At 53.9% G+C, this 18,694-nt stretch overlaps 2 protein-coding genes across 2 annotated transcripts in view; one reads left to right on the top strand and one right to left on the bottom strand.

Annotated features, from left to right (window-relative positions):
• Window positions 1-7,236: 7,236 nt before the first annotated feature.
• The window catches only part of LOC125341895 (vesicle transport protein SEC20), a 36,373-nt gene continuing 24,915 nt past the window's right edge, over window positions 7,237-18,694 (bottom strand). Inside the window, exons 7-8 of the mRNA XM_048334025.1 lie at window positions 8,162-8,171; window positions 7,237-7,249 (exon numbers count right to left, since the gene is read on the bottom strand). The gene's annotated coding sequence lies outside the window, so the exon portion shown is untranslated. The remainder of the gene's footprint in view (window positions 7,250-8,161; window positions 8,172-18,694) is intronic.
• Window positions 8,057-12,393, top strand: LOC125341768 (homeobox protein Nkx-2.5-like). The gene is made up of 2 exons (XM_048333863.1): window positions 8,057-8,414; window positions 11,765-12,393. Exons 1-2 carry the CDS (start codon window positions 8,057-8,059, stop codon window positions 12,391-12,393), a joined length of 987 nt encoding a protein of 328 aa, XP_048189820.1.

Here is an 18,694-nt window from a genome sequence, read left to right as displayed (position 1 = left end):
GTCGCGGCGGCCCTGGCAGCTTCCCGCCGCGGGCTCCGCGCTCCGGCGCCCGGGTTTGGAGAAGGCGGCGCCGCCCCGGCGCACGCGGGACCCGGATCGCAGCGGCGCCGCACGGAGCAAACGGCACCGCCCACACAAACAACAACAACAACAACAACAACAACAGCAACAGCAACAGCAGCAACAACCGGGCCGCGCGTGCGCGCTGGGCTCCGCGACTGCAGCCGGACCGCGGGGAAAACAAACCCAAGAAACCGACAAGAAAGGCCTGGGCGCCGGAGCTTGATTTCGTTCTCTAGGCCTGGTCCAGAAAACACGCGAGCACACCCATGCACACGCGCGCATCCGTGCACACGCGCACCACGTACACGCCCGTGCACACGCACACACCCACGCACGCGCGCACACCCATGCGCACGAACACCGTGTACACGCACTGCACACGCACACCCACGCACACGTGTACACGCCCGTGCACGCGCACGCGCACCATGCACACGCACACGCCCATGCACGCGCACACCACGTACACACCCATGCACCCGCATGTAGCCATGCACACGCACACCCATGGCGCGCTCCCACACACGCACGCACACGCGTGCACCCGTGCAAATGCACATGCGTGCGCGCACACCCGTGCACACGCACAGCCATGCGCACACGCACGCGCTCATCCGTGCACGCGCGCGCACACAACTATCCAGAGTGACGGTAGCAAATTCTCGAGCCTCAGTTCGAGTGTGGTCTCCGGTATTGGGCAAAAAATATATAAATAAAGCGATCACGGAGAAGCCATAAAAGAATCCAGCGTCGCCGCGTCCCCGCGCAGACACCCCGCTTTCCCCGCACAGACACCCCGCGTCCCCGCGCAGACACCCCGCTTCCCCGCGCAGGGTCCCGCGTCCCGGGGCAGACACCCCGAGTCCCCGCACAGGCACCCCATTCCCCGCGCAGGCACCCCGCTCCTCCAGGAAGACATCCCGCTTCTCCAGGCAGGGCCCCGCGTCCCCTGACAGACACCCCGCTTCCCCGCGCAGGGTCCCGCGTCCCGGGGCAGACACCCCGATTCCCCGCGCAGGCACCCCGCTTTCCCGCACAGACACCCCGCTCCTCCAGGAAGACATCCCGCTTCTCCAGGCAGGGCCCCGCGTCCCCTGACAGACACCCCGCTTCCCCGCGCAGACACCCCGCTTCTCCGGGCAGACACCGCGCGTCCCCGCTCAGGGCCCTGGAGCCCCCGCCGGCCACCTCGCCCCGTGATGGGCGCCTCCCGCAAGCGCCTTGCTGAGAATCGCGCCCCGCGCCCCGCAGCGCCGCGCGTGTCTATCGCTCGGTTCTACCGCGATGCGAATCCACTGCGGGGGAAGCCGCCATGGCGAAGGCGCGGACCCTTGGCGGCCACGCAGGCGAGCTTCTCCCCCGCGCTGCGAAGGGGCCGCCTCTCCCAGAAGCGGTGCTCCCGTCGAGGTGTGGCTCAGGCCCCGCGGTGGCCCCGCGAGCCCAGGGCGTCCTGCGGAGCCGGCGCGATCTCAAGGTCGCAGGGGTGCGCGCCGCGTCGGGGCCGCGGTCCCGGGCGAGGGGAACCAGGGCACCATCCCGCTTGGAGCGAAGAGATCGCAGCAGGACCAGAGGCGCTGCCTGGAGGCCCCGACCTTCCAGATCGGTGTGGGGTGGGGGGGTGGGGGGTGGAAGAGGGGACCGCGGAGGGGCGGGAGGCGGGGGGTGGGGGGGGGGAAGAAGGGCCCAAAGTCAGGTAACAGAAAGGGTTGGGGCAGCCCTGCGGGGAGGGGCGTTTGCAAGCCTTTAGGTCACCTTCACCTTTCCCCTCTGACCCTTTAGCCCCCATGCCAGAGACACCTCCCCCCCCCCCCCCCGACCCCATATTCAAGCAGCTAGTCTCAGGGCACTGGTTCCTGTGGTACCCTCCAGACCTGAGCCTGCCCTGCACTGTCTGTCAGAGGCTTCACGCACATGGATTTTAGAATTCTGGGAAACATAGCCAGGCATCAGTAGCTGTCATCTCAGCTACTCTGGAGGCTGAGATCTGAGGATCACAGTTCAAAGCCAGCCAGGGCAGAAGACTCCATGAGACTCTTATCTCCAAGGAACCACCAGAAAACTAGAAGTGTCCCTGTGGTTTAAAGTAGTAGAGCAGGCTGGGAATATGGCCTAGTGGCAAGAGTGCTTGCCTCCTACACATGAAGCTCTGGGTTCGATTCACCAGCACCACATATATGGAAAACGGCCAGAAGGGGCGCTGTGGCTCAAGTGGTAGAGTGCTAGCCTTGAGCGGGAAGAAGCCAGGGACAGTGCTCAGGCCCTGAGTCCAAGGCCCAGGACTGGCCAAAAATAAATAAATAAATAAAGTAGTAGAGCACTAGCCTTGAGCGGATAAAAAGCTGAGAGACAGGGCCCAGGCCCTGAGTTCAAGTCCCATGACTGACAAAAACAATTCTAGGAAACAAAATGGGACCCAGATATTCTTTTTTGTTTTATTTTGTGTTTTTATGCTAGTCCTGGGCCTGGACACTGTCCCTGAGGTTTTGTTTTTGAGTTTTTTTCCCCTCAAAGCTAGCACTCTACCACCTGAGCCACAGCTCCACTTCCAGTTTTCTGGTGGTTGGTTGGAAATAAAGTGTCTCATGGACTTTCCTTCCCCCAGCTGGCTTTGAACCTCTATCCTCAGCTTCCAACCTCCTAAATAGCTCGTATGAAAGGCCTGAGCCAGGGGATGCCTGGTTTAAGTAATTCTTTCTTAATGGCTATTGATATTCTGTGCCAGCATATAATAGGATTTTTTAAAACCAGTCACCTAAGATAGTGTGTGGTAAATATTTTCATTCCGAAAACTGCAGTGAAAATGTTCTTATTTGCATGTGTAGATGTCTATAGAATGAGATGATGTATTCAAAAAGCTGTCATAAGCAAGGCTGGTGGCTCATGCCTGTGATCCTAGCTACTCTGGATGTGGACATCTGAGGATATCAGTTCAAAGTCAGCAAGGGCAGGAAAGTCCATGAGATTCTTATTTCCAAGGAACCAACAAAAAGCTAGAAGTGGTGCTGTGGCTCCAAGTGGTAAAGCGCTAGCTTTGAGCAAAATAAGCTCAGGGGCAGCACCTAGGCCCTGAGTTCAAGCCCCAGGATCAGCACCAGAAAAACAAAACAAACAAAAATAAACCCTTGCATATGGTGAATTTTGACAATACCAAATTGCTCCAGAAGAGGTTTATCATGAAAAATTAACATGAAAAGGGCTGAACATCAAACCTGATATCTCTATCCCTGGGGCCCTCCCATCCAATTAAGTGGTTGTGGTTTTTTTTTTAATTAACTTTAAAAAGTAATTTGCTCCACTCTGTTGAACCATATCAATTTCTTGTCCTGGGGCTTGAACTCAAGTCCTGAGCACTGTCCCTGACTTCTTTTTTCCTCAAGGCTAGCACTCTACCACTTGAGCCACAGCGCCACTTCCAGCTTTTTCTATTATGAGGTGCTAAGGAATTGAACCCAGGACCTCGTGCAGTAGGCAAGCACTCTACCTCTAAGCCACATTCCCAGCCTCAAGGATATCATTTTTTTTAACCTTGTCAGTTTGATAAGTGAAAGTGAATTTTCGCTCTGTTCTTCAATTTGCACTTTTCTTTCCTTCCCTCCCTCCCTTCCTCCTTCCTTCCTTCCTTCCTTTCTTTTTTCCTTCTCTCTGTCCAGTGGGGCTTTGTTATTTTTTTGCCATGTTTTCACTTGTTCTATGCAGTCATTAAAAATTTGATTTATGGAAATTCCTTGAGCCAATACCTTGTACCATTTTCTCTTTGTGTTATTCTTCTCTTTGATTCTATTTATGGTATTTTTGTTATGCCAGAGTATGTGTCCAACCTTGCGTGGTTGCTAAGTCTTTGGTTATTGTCATCCCCTAAAATATGCGAGCACACTGAAATAATGTGTCTCAATAAAACTGTTACTAGTGGAAGGGGGTAAGGAAATAAGCTAGCTAACATAGCTAAAGCTCTCTCTCTCACACACACACACACACACACATCAGGAACAGGAAATCTCCCTTGTAAATGAAGTTTTTGTGAGATTCAGGGTCTCAAAATGTCCTGTGTGTGTGTGTGTGTGTGTGTGTGTGTGTGTGTGTGTGTGCTGGTACTGGGATTTGAACTCAAGGCCTGGGCATTGTCCCTGTGCATTTTTTGCTCAAGCCTAGCACTCTACCATTTGAGCCACAGCTCCACTTCCAGCTTTTTTTGGTGCTTAATTGGAGATGAGAGTCTCACAGACTTCCCTGCCCCTGGCTGGCTTCAAACCCCAATCCTCCCACCTCAGCCTCCCGAGTAGCTGGGATGACAGGCTTGAGCCACCGATGCCTCTTCTTTCACTATAAAAAACAGAGATGACTAGGAAGGCCACATCAGCTCCGCAAAGGGATTGTGTGGTCGCATGAAATGAGGGTCCCGTCCGGTTTGGGGGACCCTCCCAGAGTCATTTCTCTGAGCCAAGCAAGAAGAAGCCTCCCCCTCCCAGCCCCAATCCCTACTCTAGGACATCTTTGAGGGCAAAAGTCTCACTCAAGGCTGAATCAGAAAGGACAAGAGAAGCCATTTGGATGAGGTAGACGCTGGTGCAGATAGGCATTCTGGTGGGGTGGCACCCAGAGTGGCAATCCACAGCTCCCCCTCCTCCCCCCCCCCAGCCTTGGGGCCGGGCTGGGGAGGGTCGGGAGGGGGGTCGGAAGCTCATCCATCAGCTGGAGAAAGAGCAGAGTCGTGTTCCTGGCCTTCTGTTTGCTTTCTCGCCAATTATTGCGGTCTCCAGTCCCGGTGTGTTGATGCAGTCATCGTCCGAAAGAAGTGCTAATGTTCATTTATCAAGGGGACCCGCCAGGGACTCCCACTCCTCGTGGTCCTTGCCCAAATATAAACACGGAGGAGGGGAGCGCTCCAGACAGAATCCTTCATCTGCTCGGCCCCGGGCCCGGAGCGAGAGGCCTTGTTGAAGATAAAGCCGAGGATAACGAGCCGACTCCAGGCGGGTGTCTCCGGGTGCATTAGGGACGAGGCCCGTGGTGATGCCTCGCTTATCTTTCAATTAATCATATATACCTTTGGGAGGGGGCTCAGCCCCTGGCTGATTGCAGGAAACGATCCCTTTTCAATGAATAATCATTTCTCTGCGCACCACGCGCTCCCCAAGCCCCCCCAAGCCCCCCATCACTGTGTGAATGTGATGGAATTCCAAGACATCCAGTCTTTAAAAGGCAAAGAAATGGTTGTAGAATTGTTGCCTCCCTCCCTTCCTCTCCACCCCCCCCCCCCCAGCTCCCCGGCCTGTCTCCATTCGTGTCTCGGCCTTTCCCAGGTTGAGAGCTGTTTGTTTGTCCTGCCAGGCGGGGTTTAATGTAGGCGCAGGCAGAGCCGCCACTGTGGGAAAAGAAAGACGCAGCCCCTGGGGGTGGGGTGGGGGGGAGAAGCCAGCGGATATAGAGTTTCCGTCTCCCCCCCCCAGACTGCACCCACCCCAACCATGGCGAATTCTGTTTAAAAATTAAATTGTGTGTGTGTGTGTGTGTGTGTGTATGTGTGTACACACTGCTCTACGAAGTAGGAAATTGCTACTGGAGATTTCTCTATGGAGATCAGCCAGGAGCACCTCAATTTCGATTTGTTTAAATGTGTATCATCCTCCTCCTTCTTCTCTTTGTATTATTATTATTATTATTATTATTATTATTATTATTATTATTATTGTGCCTCACTTCCTCCTTTCTCTTTTGAAAGGCCCAGAGTCTTTTCTGCAACCTAAAGAATGAATGAGCAGAATTATCCAGGGTGTAAAGAGGTGTGTGGGGGGCAGGGGGATACTGTGAATATTGTCTGCTTTCCTCCCACCCCATCCCCTAAAAAAAAGCCAAGGATTTCCATCCGTTTTCCTGACACCTGACCTACGGGATTTCGGAAAATAGGTGATAAATCTTCACCTCCTTGATTTACAACGGAAATGCTCATTGAAAAATTTCTTTTTCCAGAACTACTACTTCAAAAAAAAAAAAAAAGGAAAAAGTAAGACAGAGATTCCGGATGCGGCCTCGATGTCCCCCCATTAAACGGTAATATTTCAGGCGAAGGCTCACCCTAATCTCTCAAACTGCCATCGCGAGCGGACAGGAGGAGCATTACCAGGACCCTGACTTCTAGATCTTTCCATTTTCATCGAATCGGATGTGGCTCTCCTTTGCCAGGTGCCACTGCAAACTCCCCCCCCCCCCCAAAAAAGAAAATCTTCACGCAGTAGAACCCCCAATTGCTTTCAAGCAATAAGTAGTCAAAAGCCTTGGTGATATATTTTTTTAAAAAAGATCAACCAAAAATAAAAAGCTAGAGATCTGTGAGAGCACTGTGTTTGGGGGGTGAGCAGATGAGGGAGAAAGGTCCCTGGTGAGCCCCGCGGCCGTGGCTTGGAACTGGAGGAGCGGTGGCTTGGTGAGGGGCCCGCGCGCGCGCTGGGGGCCGGGGCCTGAACGCAGGCGTCCGGGGCGCAGAGGGTCCGGCCCCGGGCATGCTCGCTCGCTCGTAGGGGCCGCGGGCTCGGGAGCTCCAGGAATGGTCTCAGTCTGCTGTGGCCCTGTGTTCTAGTTGAGCGCTTCTACTTGCTTGAGAATAGGTGTCATCAGCTCGCACGTGAGGGGGGCCGTGAGCATCCCCCCCCTTTTTTTTCTTTCTTCTTGGCTCCCCAGGAAGCCAGGCCTTGGGGGTAGGGGCATCGGTGCTTTTCCTGGGCCCGGCCATCCTTAGCACCCCTCGCTCGTCCCGGAGCCCCTCTGTCTGCTCCCACCCTCTCTGAAATCGATCCTGGATTAACAGTGATCACCCCACCTGTCTCTCCTGCTTCTAGGCCCGGGTCCCGTTGACAGGTCGCCCTGGTTGCCCGGTGGGTGGCTCGAAGGAGCTCGGTCTGCCGGGGCTCCAGCCCTCGGGTGACTGAGCTCGGAGCTGTCGGGGCGGGAGGCTTCGCTGTTGTTTTCCCGGGGGCCGGAGGTGGTGAGGGGGAGCCGGGGTGCTGCGGCGCCCTAGGAGATGAGGCTGCCCAGGCCTCTGCCAAAGACAGTTCTGGGTTGGGGGGGGGGACGGAGTCAGTGGAGCGAGGGAATGGCTCAGATCCGCTTTGTTGAGTGGCAACTCCTTAAAGATAATGATGGTATTATTAAGAGGAGAGTCCTTCCCCAGCGGCGAGGGGCGCCCCCTGGAGTTGTGCTTGTGTAACACGGTCTCTTGCAGGTGGACAGCTGTAAGCTTGAATCACCCCCTCTTTCTTGCCTTCTTTTCCAGCTCCCTCTCTCAAGAGTGAAATCTTTGGGGAAGGAGTCGCTGGGGGTGTCGCTCTTGGTCTTGTCCATGAAACCCAACTTGCAGAAGCTTGCCCCTTCTGCCTGCACCCCAGAAGAGCTGTCTCTGGTGACCTGCTTCCATCCATCCATCCATCAGCCAGCGCCCCTGGAAATAACTCCCCTCCCCAACTCCCTTTCCTGACTCTCCCATTCATTCCTTTGGGCTTGCTCCCTCAATCCTTTCTCCCAACACCACACAGATCCAAACTCTCCCAGAGCCCCAACTCCATCACAATAAGATCTCTGTGAGTATGTGTGTGTGTGCACACGTGTGTGATCATTCAGGGCTTTACACACTCAAGCCAAGCCATCTCCGGCTACCGAAGCTATAGATTTCTATATGGGTCACTGCCCCTTTAAAAAAAAAAAAAGCCCAGGCAGATTTTTTTTTTCTAGCAGTATGACTATATTAGGTGACACCCAAGTGCCCGGCGGCTCCTCCGGCCACCCAGCCCCTGGCCCAATAGCAGACCGGATCTCCCCCTCCCCTGCCCTGGTCCCGCCTCTCCAAGCCCCCCCTCCCGCCCCCCAGTGCTGGGCCAGGCGTTACCTGCTGCCCAGCCAGGGGCCCGAGGGGCGGTGGGCACCATGCAGGGAGCCTGCAGGGAACGGCGGGCAGCGCTGTGAAAAAACAACCACACAACAACCCAAACGGGGTGCTGTGACTATGTTCCCCAGTTCCACGCTCACACCCACCCCGTTCTCGGTCAAAGACATCCTGAACTTGGAGATCCAGCAACAACAGCAGCAGCGCAGCCTGGCCGCCCGGGAGCCCCCCGTGCGCCCCGAGGCCGCCCTGGCGCCCTCCTCCTGCATGCTGGCCGCCTTCAAGCCCGAGGCCTGCGCCGGGCCCGGGGCGCCCGCGCCCGGCCTCCTTCCGGAGCTGCGCGCCGCCGCCGCCGCGCTGGGCCCGGCGCCTTCGCCGCCTCCCAAGTGCGCCCCTGCCTTTCCGGACGCCCCAACGTTCTATCCACGCGCCTACGGCGACCCGGAGCCGGCCAAGGACCCCCGAGCGGATAAGAAAGGTGAGGAGAACACAGCTGACTTTTTTTCTTTTCTCTGATCGTTTTTTGTATCCCCTATCCCTTCCAGCAAGAAGCCCAGGCCCGCGCTGGGGATGGGGATGGGGGGGGGGGGAGGGCCGCTGGGAGCTGGGAACAGAGAGAGAGAGAGAGAGAGAGAGAGACAGACAGAGAGAGACAGAGAGACAGAGAGACAGAGACAGAGACAGAGAGACAGAGAGGGAGAGGGAGAGACAGAGAGAGACAGAGACAGAGACAGAGAGGGAGAGAGAGAGAGAGAGAGAGAGAGAGCCAGAGAGAGCTGTGACTTATCACCAGGGTCCCCAACTCCCCACCCTGCATCCAATGGGAAATGTAGAGGAAATGTGGGATTGAAAGGATCAGAAACAAAAAACAAATGATTTTTTTTTAAATGTATTTTGGCCTAACAAAGACTCAGGCAGGCAGCACCCCGCCCCCCATTTCTTGAATCCGTTAGGAAGGGATCCGTTTGTGACACTTAGCAAGGGGATTAGAAGATCTCTTTAGCAGAATGATTTAAAATAAAAATTCCTCGTTGAATTTCGGGAAATCTTTTGTTTTTAACTTCCAAGGCGAACTATGAAAGAGAAATTCAAGCTCTGGGTAACACACGCTCCTGGACCCACGATTGGAGGAGGGCTGAGTACTTTGTATGGTCCCTGAGTCTGGGTGTCTGGGCCTCTCCTACTTTTGTGCCAAGGGGAAAGTTGGGCCTTAATTTTTAGCATGAAATACTACACACTCATAAGGAATCTGATTTAACTTTATTATTTTTTCAAGCATATTTTCAGGCAGAACCAGGGCCCAGATTCATTCACGAGACATGTAACTATAATTATTTATTATTTGTCTTTTCTTTTTTGTGCTGGGGATGGAACCCAGGTCATTGCACTTGCTAGGCAAGTGCTTTGCCATTGAGCTACTCCCAGCCCATGTTGTTTGTTTGTTTGAAGCTAAGCAACTGTTATGTCTTCAGCTGTACTAAAATAGTCATCAAAATGTAGATAAAATATTACAATTAAAATATTTTGTTATCATACATAATTTGTTAACTTCGTTAGCTATATATAACATAAAAACAGCTCCTTTGCTGGGCGCCAGTGGCTCTTGCTTGTCACCCTAGCTCCTCAGGAGGCTGAGATCTGAGGATGGACAGTTCAACACCAGCCAGGACAAGAAAAGTCCACGAGAGGCTTCATTCTGCATTGAACGGGCCAAAGAAAAAGGCAGAAGTGGAACTGTGGGTTTGGGTGGGAGAGCATTAGCTTTGGGCAAAATAAGCACAGGGACAGTGTCCAAGCCCTGAGTTCAAGCCCCAGGATACACACACACACACACACACACACACACACACACTCTCTTTCTCTTTCTCTCTCTCTCTCACACACACACACACACATTAAACACAAATTAAAAATAGTAAAAGCTAAACAGACATCTGGGAGTAAAGGAGACAGCCACAGAAGGTGGTCTTCTTGGGGAGGGGAATCCAGGCTTTCCAGCCCTAAGGGAGGCCCTTGTCCTTTTCATAGAAAGGGACACGGTTGGGGAGACCCCGGGCCCAACTTGGAATCTTTAGGATTCCACAGAAGGCCAAGGGGGCAGGGAGCAAACCGCCACTGAGAAGTGGAAAGCCAATGTGAACCCCTCAAGTTGTCTAGGGGCAGAAAAAGAAGGCCGGGGGAAATCTTGACAGGCACTAGATTTCATACGAAGCAAAATCCTAATGAGTGGGTAGGCTGGGTCCTGGCTGTGCCCACACCAGCCCGGGCACCGAAGGTGTCCTTCCTCGGCCTCGGCAGCTTTGAGCACTGGACTCAAACTTGTAGCCTTTTGGTGTTTTGGTTCCTTTCAGACACCGAGCCGGCGGGGATGATCGCTCTCCAAACACCTCACAGGTTCTCTTGGTCTTTTCATTTTGAGGCTGGGCGCCCACCTGGAGGAGGAGATGCTGATCCCTCATTCAAATTCCAAACCCAAGTTGTCTATTTGTTCAATTCCCGAAGCCACCTGCTTTGATTTTCTTGGCAACCAGAAAGCTCCTTGTGTGATCCATCGATCGCACCCCACAGGATTCAAAGTGCCCAAGGGCCGACACTTCCCTCGTTTTTGTTTTTGTTTTGTTTTGCCCCTTTTAGTGCAGGTCCCGGGGCTTGAACTCAGGGTCTGGGGGCCCGTCCCTTACTTTATTATTTGTTTATTTATTTATTGCTCAAGACTGGCGTTCCCCTACTTGACCTACTGCTCCAATTCTGCCGCCTTCCCCCCTTTTCTTTTTTAAATGGTAAGGAAAATCGGGTGGAGCTTTACTGAGTGAGTGAGCAGGCAAAGCAGACAACGAACAAGCCCGAGTGGGAAGCAGGAGACTCGCTCTTAACAGCGTGTGGGTGCTCTCCAAGCGGGTGGGGGGTGGGGGGTAATGAGAGAGACAGAGACAGACAGAGAGAGAGAGAGAGAGAGAGAGACAGACAGACAGACAGAGACCCTCTTTTTTATTTCTCCTGGTTCGTGGGCAATCGATCTCTTGTACATATTTCCGGCCTTGGTTGGCTTTGAACCCTCCTCCCTCTCAGCCTCCTTCAGACGCGGGCTTCCTGCCCTTGATGAATGGAGGCTTTTGTTAATTTGTTGTCCAGTGTGTGTGTGGGGGGGGTAGCCCTCTCACTGATGATTTAGTCTTTCAATTAATTGTAAAGGGGGGGGCACGGACAAAATCCAGGGCGAACTAAACACAGAGACAGTATCCAGGCCCTGAGTTCAAGCCTCAGGACCGACACGCGATCACACACACACACACACACACTCATTAAGATGTTCATATGAGTAAAAGAGGTTAATCAGACATCCGGGAGTAAACACACACACGATCATGAAAATGTTCATATGAGAAAAAGAGGTTAATCAGGTATCTGGGAGTATACACACACAATCATTAAAATGTTCATACAAGAAAAGGGTTAATCAGACATCTGGGAGTGAACACACACACGCGCACACACGCGCGCGCGCGCGATCATTAAAATGTTCATATAACAAAAAGAGGTTAACCAGACATCCGGGAGTAAAGGAGAAAGCTGCGGAAGGCGGCCTCCCGGGGAGAAGGCTGGGGGTGTCCAGGCTCCCTAGCGTGAAGGGAAGGAGCTTGCGCTTCCCACAGAAAGGGACCTCTCCACGGTTGGGGCGCGCAGTGGGGCGCAGTGAGGGCCTGACCGGGCCCGGCCGGGCTGGGCAGGGCAGGGCAGGGCCGGGCGGCCCCTTCGACGGCCCGGGCCGCCCTGACAGCCGCGCGGGTCCCTCTGTCCCCCCCCCCCCCCCGCACCCCCTTCCCGCAGAGCCGGAGCCGGAGCGGGCCCGGGCGCGCCGGCGGCGGCGGCCCCGCGTGCTCTTCTCGCAGGCGCAGGTGTACGAGCTGGAGCGGCGCTTCAAGCAGCAGCGCTACCTGTCCGCCCCGGAGCGCGACCAGCTGGCCAGCGTGCTGAAGCTCACGTCCACGCAGGTCAAGATCTGGTTCCAGAACCGTCGGTACAAGTGCAAGAGGCAGCGCCAGGACCAGACTCTGGAGCTGGTGGGGCTGCCGCCCCCGCCGCCGCCGCCGCCGCCGCCTCCACCGCCGGCCGCCCGGAGGATCGCGGTGCCCGTGCTGGTGCGCGACGGGAAGCCGTGCCTGGCGGACTCGGCGCCCTACGCGCCCGCCTACGGCGTGGGCCTCAACGCCTACGGCTACAACGCCTACCCCGCTTACCCCGCCTACGGCGCCGCCGCCGCCCCGGCCTGCGCGCCCGCCTACGGCTGCGCCGCCGCCTACCCCGCCGCGCCCGCCGCCCAGCCCGGCGCCAACGCCGCCGCCAACGGCTTCGTGAACTTGGGCGGCATCGGGGACTTGAACGCCGCCGTGCCCAGCCCTGGGATGGCGCAGGGCAGCCCCGGGGTGTCCTCGCTGCACGGTATCCGGGCCTGGTAGGAAAGGGACCTCGCCACGTCCGGGGGCGCCCCTTCGTCCATCCACCCAGATACCCAGCCATCCACCCCCCAACCCCCCATCCATCCATCCACGCATCCACTCATCCATTCATCCATCCATCCACTCATGTATTCATCCATCCACCCATCCATCCATCCATGCATCCACTCATGTATCCATGCATCCATCCATCTTTCCACCCATCCATCCATCCGTCTTTCCACCCACCCACCCATCCATCCATCCATCCATCCATCTATCCACCCACCCACCCATCCATCCATGCATCCACTCATGTATCCATGCATCCATCCATCTTTCCACCCATCCATCCATCCGTCTTTCCACCCACCCACCCATCCATCCATCCATCCATCCATCCACCCACCCACCCACCCATCCCTCCCTTCATCCCATCTCGCCAGAAGGGGACCCTGAGGGTTGACCCCGGAACGATTCCCCCCTGTGCTTTTCTATGGTGAGCAGAGGCGGAGCGAGCGCGGCCTGCGGTCCGGGGCGCCGTCCCCGCGCGCCGGTTCTTCCCCCGTCTCATTGCCACCTCTCGGGACCAGACGGAGAACTGAGAAACGGGGCGCTGGCCTGAGACCCACCGGGCGTCCCAGCCCCGGGCCCTGCGCGCCCTGGCCGCTGCCCGTCCCACCCACCCGCCCGTATTTATGTTTTACTTGTTGCTGTAGGAAATGAGAAGCCGGCCCCACTGAAGTGACTGCGCCCACACCGCCGGCCTGTGCGATTTTTTGAGCTGGCAGCGCGTTATAAAGGACATTTCTGCCAGCCGGGGCAGGCCGGGAATTGGTTGATAATAAAAAGTGTCTCGTCCTACCTAGGCCCTTGTCAGACCGTCTGAATGATTCCGTACCGTCGAGGGAGACCTTCTTTTCTTTTATTTGTATTTTATTTAGTATGTGCGCACACATGGGACTTGAACACAGGGCCTTGGTGCTCCAGCTCGAGGTTTTTTTCCATCAAGGATTTTAAATGATTACCTAGAGGGAGATGAGTCTCATGGACTTTTCTGCTCTGCCTGGCTTTGAAGCACAATCTGGGCCTCTTGAGTAGCTAGGATGGCAGGTGTGAGTCCCAGCTCCCAGTAGGTTCCTATTTAATTTTAATTTAAGTGTGTGTGTGTGTGTGTGTGTGTGTGTGTGTGTGTGTGTTGTTTGAATGTACGTGTGCTGGTACTGGGCTTGAATTTAGGGACTTACTTAGCTCCCAATTGGGTTTTCTGCTCATGCCTCTACTACTAGAGCCATCTCCTTCCAGCTTTTCAGTGGTTCCTAGGAGATAAGAGTCTCACAGACTTTCCAGCCCTGGCTTTCAACTGGGATCCTCAGATTTCAGCTTCCTGAGCAGCTGGGATTACAGGTGTGAGCCACCAGCACCCGAGAGAACACCTGTTTTAAGGTGTAGCTCTGACATTCCTGTGAGCCGCGATTATTCTTCGGCAGCACGGGTAGAATTTGGTTAGGTTCCTCTTGCTCCAGACAAACAGATCGCCTTATAGCTATTGAGCAGCACATAAGGCATCTGACTTAAAGGAACTCGCGCCTGTCATCCTAGCTACTCAGGAGGCTGAGATCTGAGGACCGAGGTTCAATGCCAGCCAAGGACAGGAAGAAACTACCAAAAAAGCCAGAAGTGGCACTGGTGGCTCAGTGGTGGAGCACTAGCATTGAGCAAAAAGAAGCTCAGGGACAGCACCTAGGTCCAGAGTTCAAGCACCAGCACCAGCAAAAAATAAAAAGAAAAAAAATTCGTGAGCCCATGTGGGCCGTCTCATCGTTTGATTTTTGTTTATTTTGTATGTAAAATGAAGAGCAAAAATACGCCTCCTTCTGAGCCCAGATTTTGTCTCAGGGTGCGGGGGTTCCCCACCCGCACACCTGGACCCCAAAGGGCAGCTGAAATGTTGCTGCTGAGCGTCTGCTGCAGTTTTCTGCACGGGCCTGCATGGTTGATTTTTCATTTTTATTCTTCCCCCCACTTCTGATCTTGAACTCAGGGCCCGGGCACTGCCCCGTAGCTCGTTCCTCTCAAGGCTGAAGGGATTTATCCGGGCTGCCTGCACACCAAACCCACCCAGCGCGACCCGCACCAGCCCCGGCCCTGTGCGCCTGCTTCTGGAGAGTGTGTCCCGGCCCGCCTAGGCCGGCGCTTGCGGGGTGAGGGGAGGCCCGCGGGGCTGGGCTGGACCGCGGGGTCGGGGCCAGGCTGGCGGGGGCTTTCTGTTCCCTAGCCCAGCGCCTGCATCCCGCGCTGGAGACCAGTACGGAGCCCACCGCGGCCCGGCCGACCGGGGAGCGCCGACGGGCTCGGCCCTAAGCGGCCCGGCTCCCTCCCCACGCTGCTCCCCAGGGTGGAGGCCCGACCCAGAAATCGCCGGACCCCACGCCGCCCTGGCTATTCAGAGGAGGAGATCTGAGGACATGGGTTCAAAGCCAGCCTGGCAGGTGAATCAGAGAGATTGTTACTTCCAACGAATTAGTAAAACGCCCGACAGGGAGGTGTGGCTCAAGGGGTAGAGTGCTCTACCCCTTCCCTCCCTTCCACTCTCTCTCTTCTCTCTCTCTCTCTCTCTCTCTCTCTCTTTCGCTCTCGCTCTCGCTTTCCCTCATTCCTTTTCCCTCTTTTCTTTTCTTTCTTTACTGGCCCCTGGGATTGAATTTAGGGCCTGGATGCTGTCCCTTTGTTTTATTCTTTCCATAAGAAGAAACACTCTACTATTTGGGCCACAGCTCCACTTCCTGCTCTCATGGGGACTTTCCTGCCCAGACTGGCTTCAAACCCGGGATCCTCAGATCTCAGCCTTCTACATAGCTGGGATTACAGGCATGAGCCACCTGCATCCCGCTGGTCTCTTTCATCTTAAACTTGTGTGCAGGGACATTAGAGGCAAGATCAAGATGTTATTTCCCATGTATTTTTGTTTGGGAGTTCATCTATTGTTGTGAGGTGTGTGTGTGTGTGTGTGTGTGTGTGTGTGCGCACGCGCGCGGTAGTCTTGGGGCTTGAACACAAGACCTAAACACACCGTCCCTGACATTTTTCACTCAGGCTGGTGCTCTGCTACTTGAACCATAGCTCCACTTCCGGCTTTTTGGTGGTTCACTGGAGATAAGTGTCTCAGGGACTTTCCTGCTTGGGCTGGCTTTGAACCTTGATCCTCAGATCTCAGCCTCTTGAGTAGCTGGGATTATAGACTTGAGCCACCAGCACCTGGCCTTGTTAATGTTTTGTCCTGGGGATCAAACCCAAAGTCTGCCTTAAGTAAGTGCTGTGTCTCTGAGCTCCAGCCCCAGACTCTGAGCTGTCTGATTCACTCTCCCTTTCCTGGTTAGCCTCTTCTTCAATGAACAGGTGCATCTATGTGCATCTTTCCCTAGACCTTCACAGAGGGACTGGCTGGCTGGTGTCTGTGGAGAGGGGCTCAAAGCCCAGGACCCCTGACCAAAAGCTTTAGGAAAGTTCCAGCACCTAAGGGATCTTCATCCCCAAGAGGAACCCAAGTGGTTGTGAGAAGCTGCAGAAATGCCCCAAGTCCACGGGGGGGGGGGGCACAAACAGGGTCTTATTGAGTCCCTTAGGGTAGATTCTTCAGTTAAAAAGGTGGGGAGGGGGATGGGAAGCTACAGTAGCTCATGCCTGTAATCCCAGCTACAGAGGAGGCTGAGATCAGAGGATCAAAGGAAAGTCCAAGAGACTTATTTCCAACTAACTAATTAACCCGGGTTTGCATAGTGATTCCTTTCCCCCTTATGGATGAAATCAGTCTTTAAAAAAATATTTAAGTCATTATACAAAGGAGTTGCCATTTAACAAGCAGTTTATGAATACATCTTGTTCAGTGTCACCCTTTCATCATTCTGAACCATCCCTCCCTTTTATTGATTAAAAAAAATCATTATTACGTAAATGACTTGGACGAGGTGAGAAATTCTGACCAAGGCAGAAACATAGGAAAGAAAGGAGGGTGAAGTGAAAAGCAGCTGGGAGCCCATGAGACACAGGGCCTGGCAGGGGCGGCTTCGAAGGACACAAAGGGGACTCCATTTAGATTTACTAATATTTCAAAACAGCGAAGCCGAGCCCAGTACCGGTGGCTCACGCCTGTCATCCCAGCTGCTCAGGAGGCTGAGATCTGAGGATCACAGTTCAAAGCCAGCCCAGGCAGGAAAGTCTGTGAGTCTCTTATTTTTTTTACTTATTTTACTGTCAAATTGATGTACAGAGAGGTTACAGTTTCATACGTTAGGCCTTGGGTACATTTCTTGTACTGTTTGTTACCTCCTCCCTCATTCCCCCTTCCCCTCCCCCTTTCCCTCTCCCCCCCCAGGAGTTGTTCAGTTGGTTTACACCATATGGTTTTGCATCTGTGAGTCTCTTATCTCAAGTGAGCCAACAAAAAGCTGAAGTGGAGCTGTGACTCAAGTGGTAGAGTGCTAGCCTTAGTCAAAAAGCTCAGGAACAGTACCCAGGACCTGAGTTCAAGCCTCAGGATTGGCATATATTTATATTATATATTATTATAAATATTTATCTTTATGTAAATAAACATACACTATATGTATATGTTATATGTATATATATGCATATATATATATATATAAATTTAAAAAAGACTCCAGGCACACAGTCCATTCTCCTTTATTTCCTTGGCACAGGTTTTGCCAAATCAGAACTGTTCCTATCCTTTTCCTTTTTCTCTCTCTCATTCTTTCTTTTCCTTCCTTCCTTCCTTCCTTCCTTTCATCATGGGGCTTGAACTCTCTCTGGGCCTGAGCTCTGTCCCTGAACTCTTATGTTCAAGGCTAGCATTTTACCACTTGAGCCACAGCACCACTTTCGGTTTTCTGGTGGTTTATTGGAGATAAGAGTCTCATGGAGGGGCTGGGAATATGGCCTAGTGGCAAGACTGCTTGCCTCGTATACATGAGGCCCTGGGTTTGACTCCTCAGCACCACATATGCAGAAAATGGCCAGAAGTGGCGCGGTGGCTCAAGTGGCAGAGTGCTAGCCTTGAGCAAAAAAGAAGCCAGGGACAGTGCTCAGGCCCTGAGTTCACGGCCTAGGACTGGCCAAAAAACAAACAGAAAGAGTCTCATGGACTTTTCCTGCCTGGGCTGGCTTTGAACTGTGATCCTCAGGTCTGAGTCTCCTGAGTAGCTGGGATGACTGGCGGGAGCTGCCAGGGCCGGGCCCAGCCTGTCCCTTTTGTCCTGTTCTGTTTCTTGGAAGGTGGCAAGCAGGAGAGAAGCTTGCCAGGCCTGCCACTCGGGTCACCTTGCCCGTCCCCCACCCTGCCCCAGCCCACAGCTGCGGGAGACAGCTGTCCAGCCGTCGTTACCTCATCCGAGTTGGTATTTATGCCAGGCCCAGTGCTCACACTGACCCTTCAAAGCTGCTGTTTGCCAAGGGGGAAACTAAAGTCCCATTCAGGCAGGTGCAGTGGCTGCCTATTATTCTGGCTACTCAGAGGGCTGAGATCTGAGGATTGTGGTTCAAAGCCAGCCTGGGCAGGAAAGTCGTGAGACTCTGATCTCAAGTAAACTACTCAGAAAAAACTGGAAATAGAGCTGTGGCTCAAGTGGTAGAGTGCTAGCCTTGAGCTAAAAAGAAAAAAACTGCAAACATCAGGGACAGTGTCCAGGTCCTGAGTTCAAACCTGGGGCTGATAATAAATAAACAAATAAATAAAAATAAATATTAAGGATGTCACCTACCTGTGGCCACTCCAGGAGTGAGGGGAGAGAGACTGTGTTTAGTGTTTAGATTCAGAGGTCTTCCTGGGAGTTCTGTTTTTTTTTTTGTTTTTTTTTTTTGTTGTTGTTGTTTTGGCCAGTCCTGGGGCTTGGACTCAGGCCCTGAGCACTGTCCCTGGCTTCCTTTTGCTCAAGGCTAGCACTCTACCACTTGAGCCACAGCGCCACTTCTGGCCATTTTCTGTATATGTGGTGCTGGGGAATTGAACCCAGGGCCTCATGTATACGAGGCAAGCACTCTTGCCACTAGGCCATATCCCCAGCCCTGGGAGTTCTGTTTTGTTTTTATTTTGTACCAGTCCTGGGGCTTGAATTCAGGGCCTGGGCATTGCCTCTTAGCTTTTTTGCTCAAGGCTAGTGCTCTACTACTTGAGCCACAACTCCACTTCCAACTTTGTTGGTTCATTGGAGAGTCTTATAGACTTTCCTGTCCAGGCTGGCCTCGAACCCCAATCCTCAGTTCTCAGCCCCCTGAGTAGCTAGGATGACAGGCATGAGCGGCCGCCAGCTCTGTCTCCTTT

This window comes from Perognathus longimembris, chromosome 25 (assembly GCF_023159225.1).
Source record: "Perognathus longimembris pacificus isolate PPM17 chromosome 25, ASM2315922v1, whole genome shotgun sequence".
NCBI classification, from domain to species: domain Eukaryota; kingdom Metazoa; phylum Chordata; class Mammalia; order Rodentia; family Heteromyidae; genus Perognathus; species Perognathus longimembris.
Note: the sequence above shows the minus strand (reverse complement) of the source record. Positions and strands in the feature narration are given on the sequence as shown.

Bases quoted from the DNA above. Each gene is read 5' to 3' on its own strand.
- LOC125341768 (XM_048333863.1), top strand. From the start codon at position 8,057: ATGTTCCCCAGTTCCACGCTCACACCCACCCCGTTCTCGGTCAAAGAC. The intron at 8,415-11,764 runs GTGAGGAGAACA...CCCTTCCCGCAG, and splicing joins CCCCCGAGCGGATAAGAAAG to AGCCGGAGCCGGAGCGGGCC.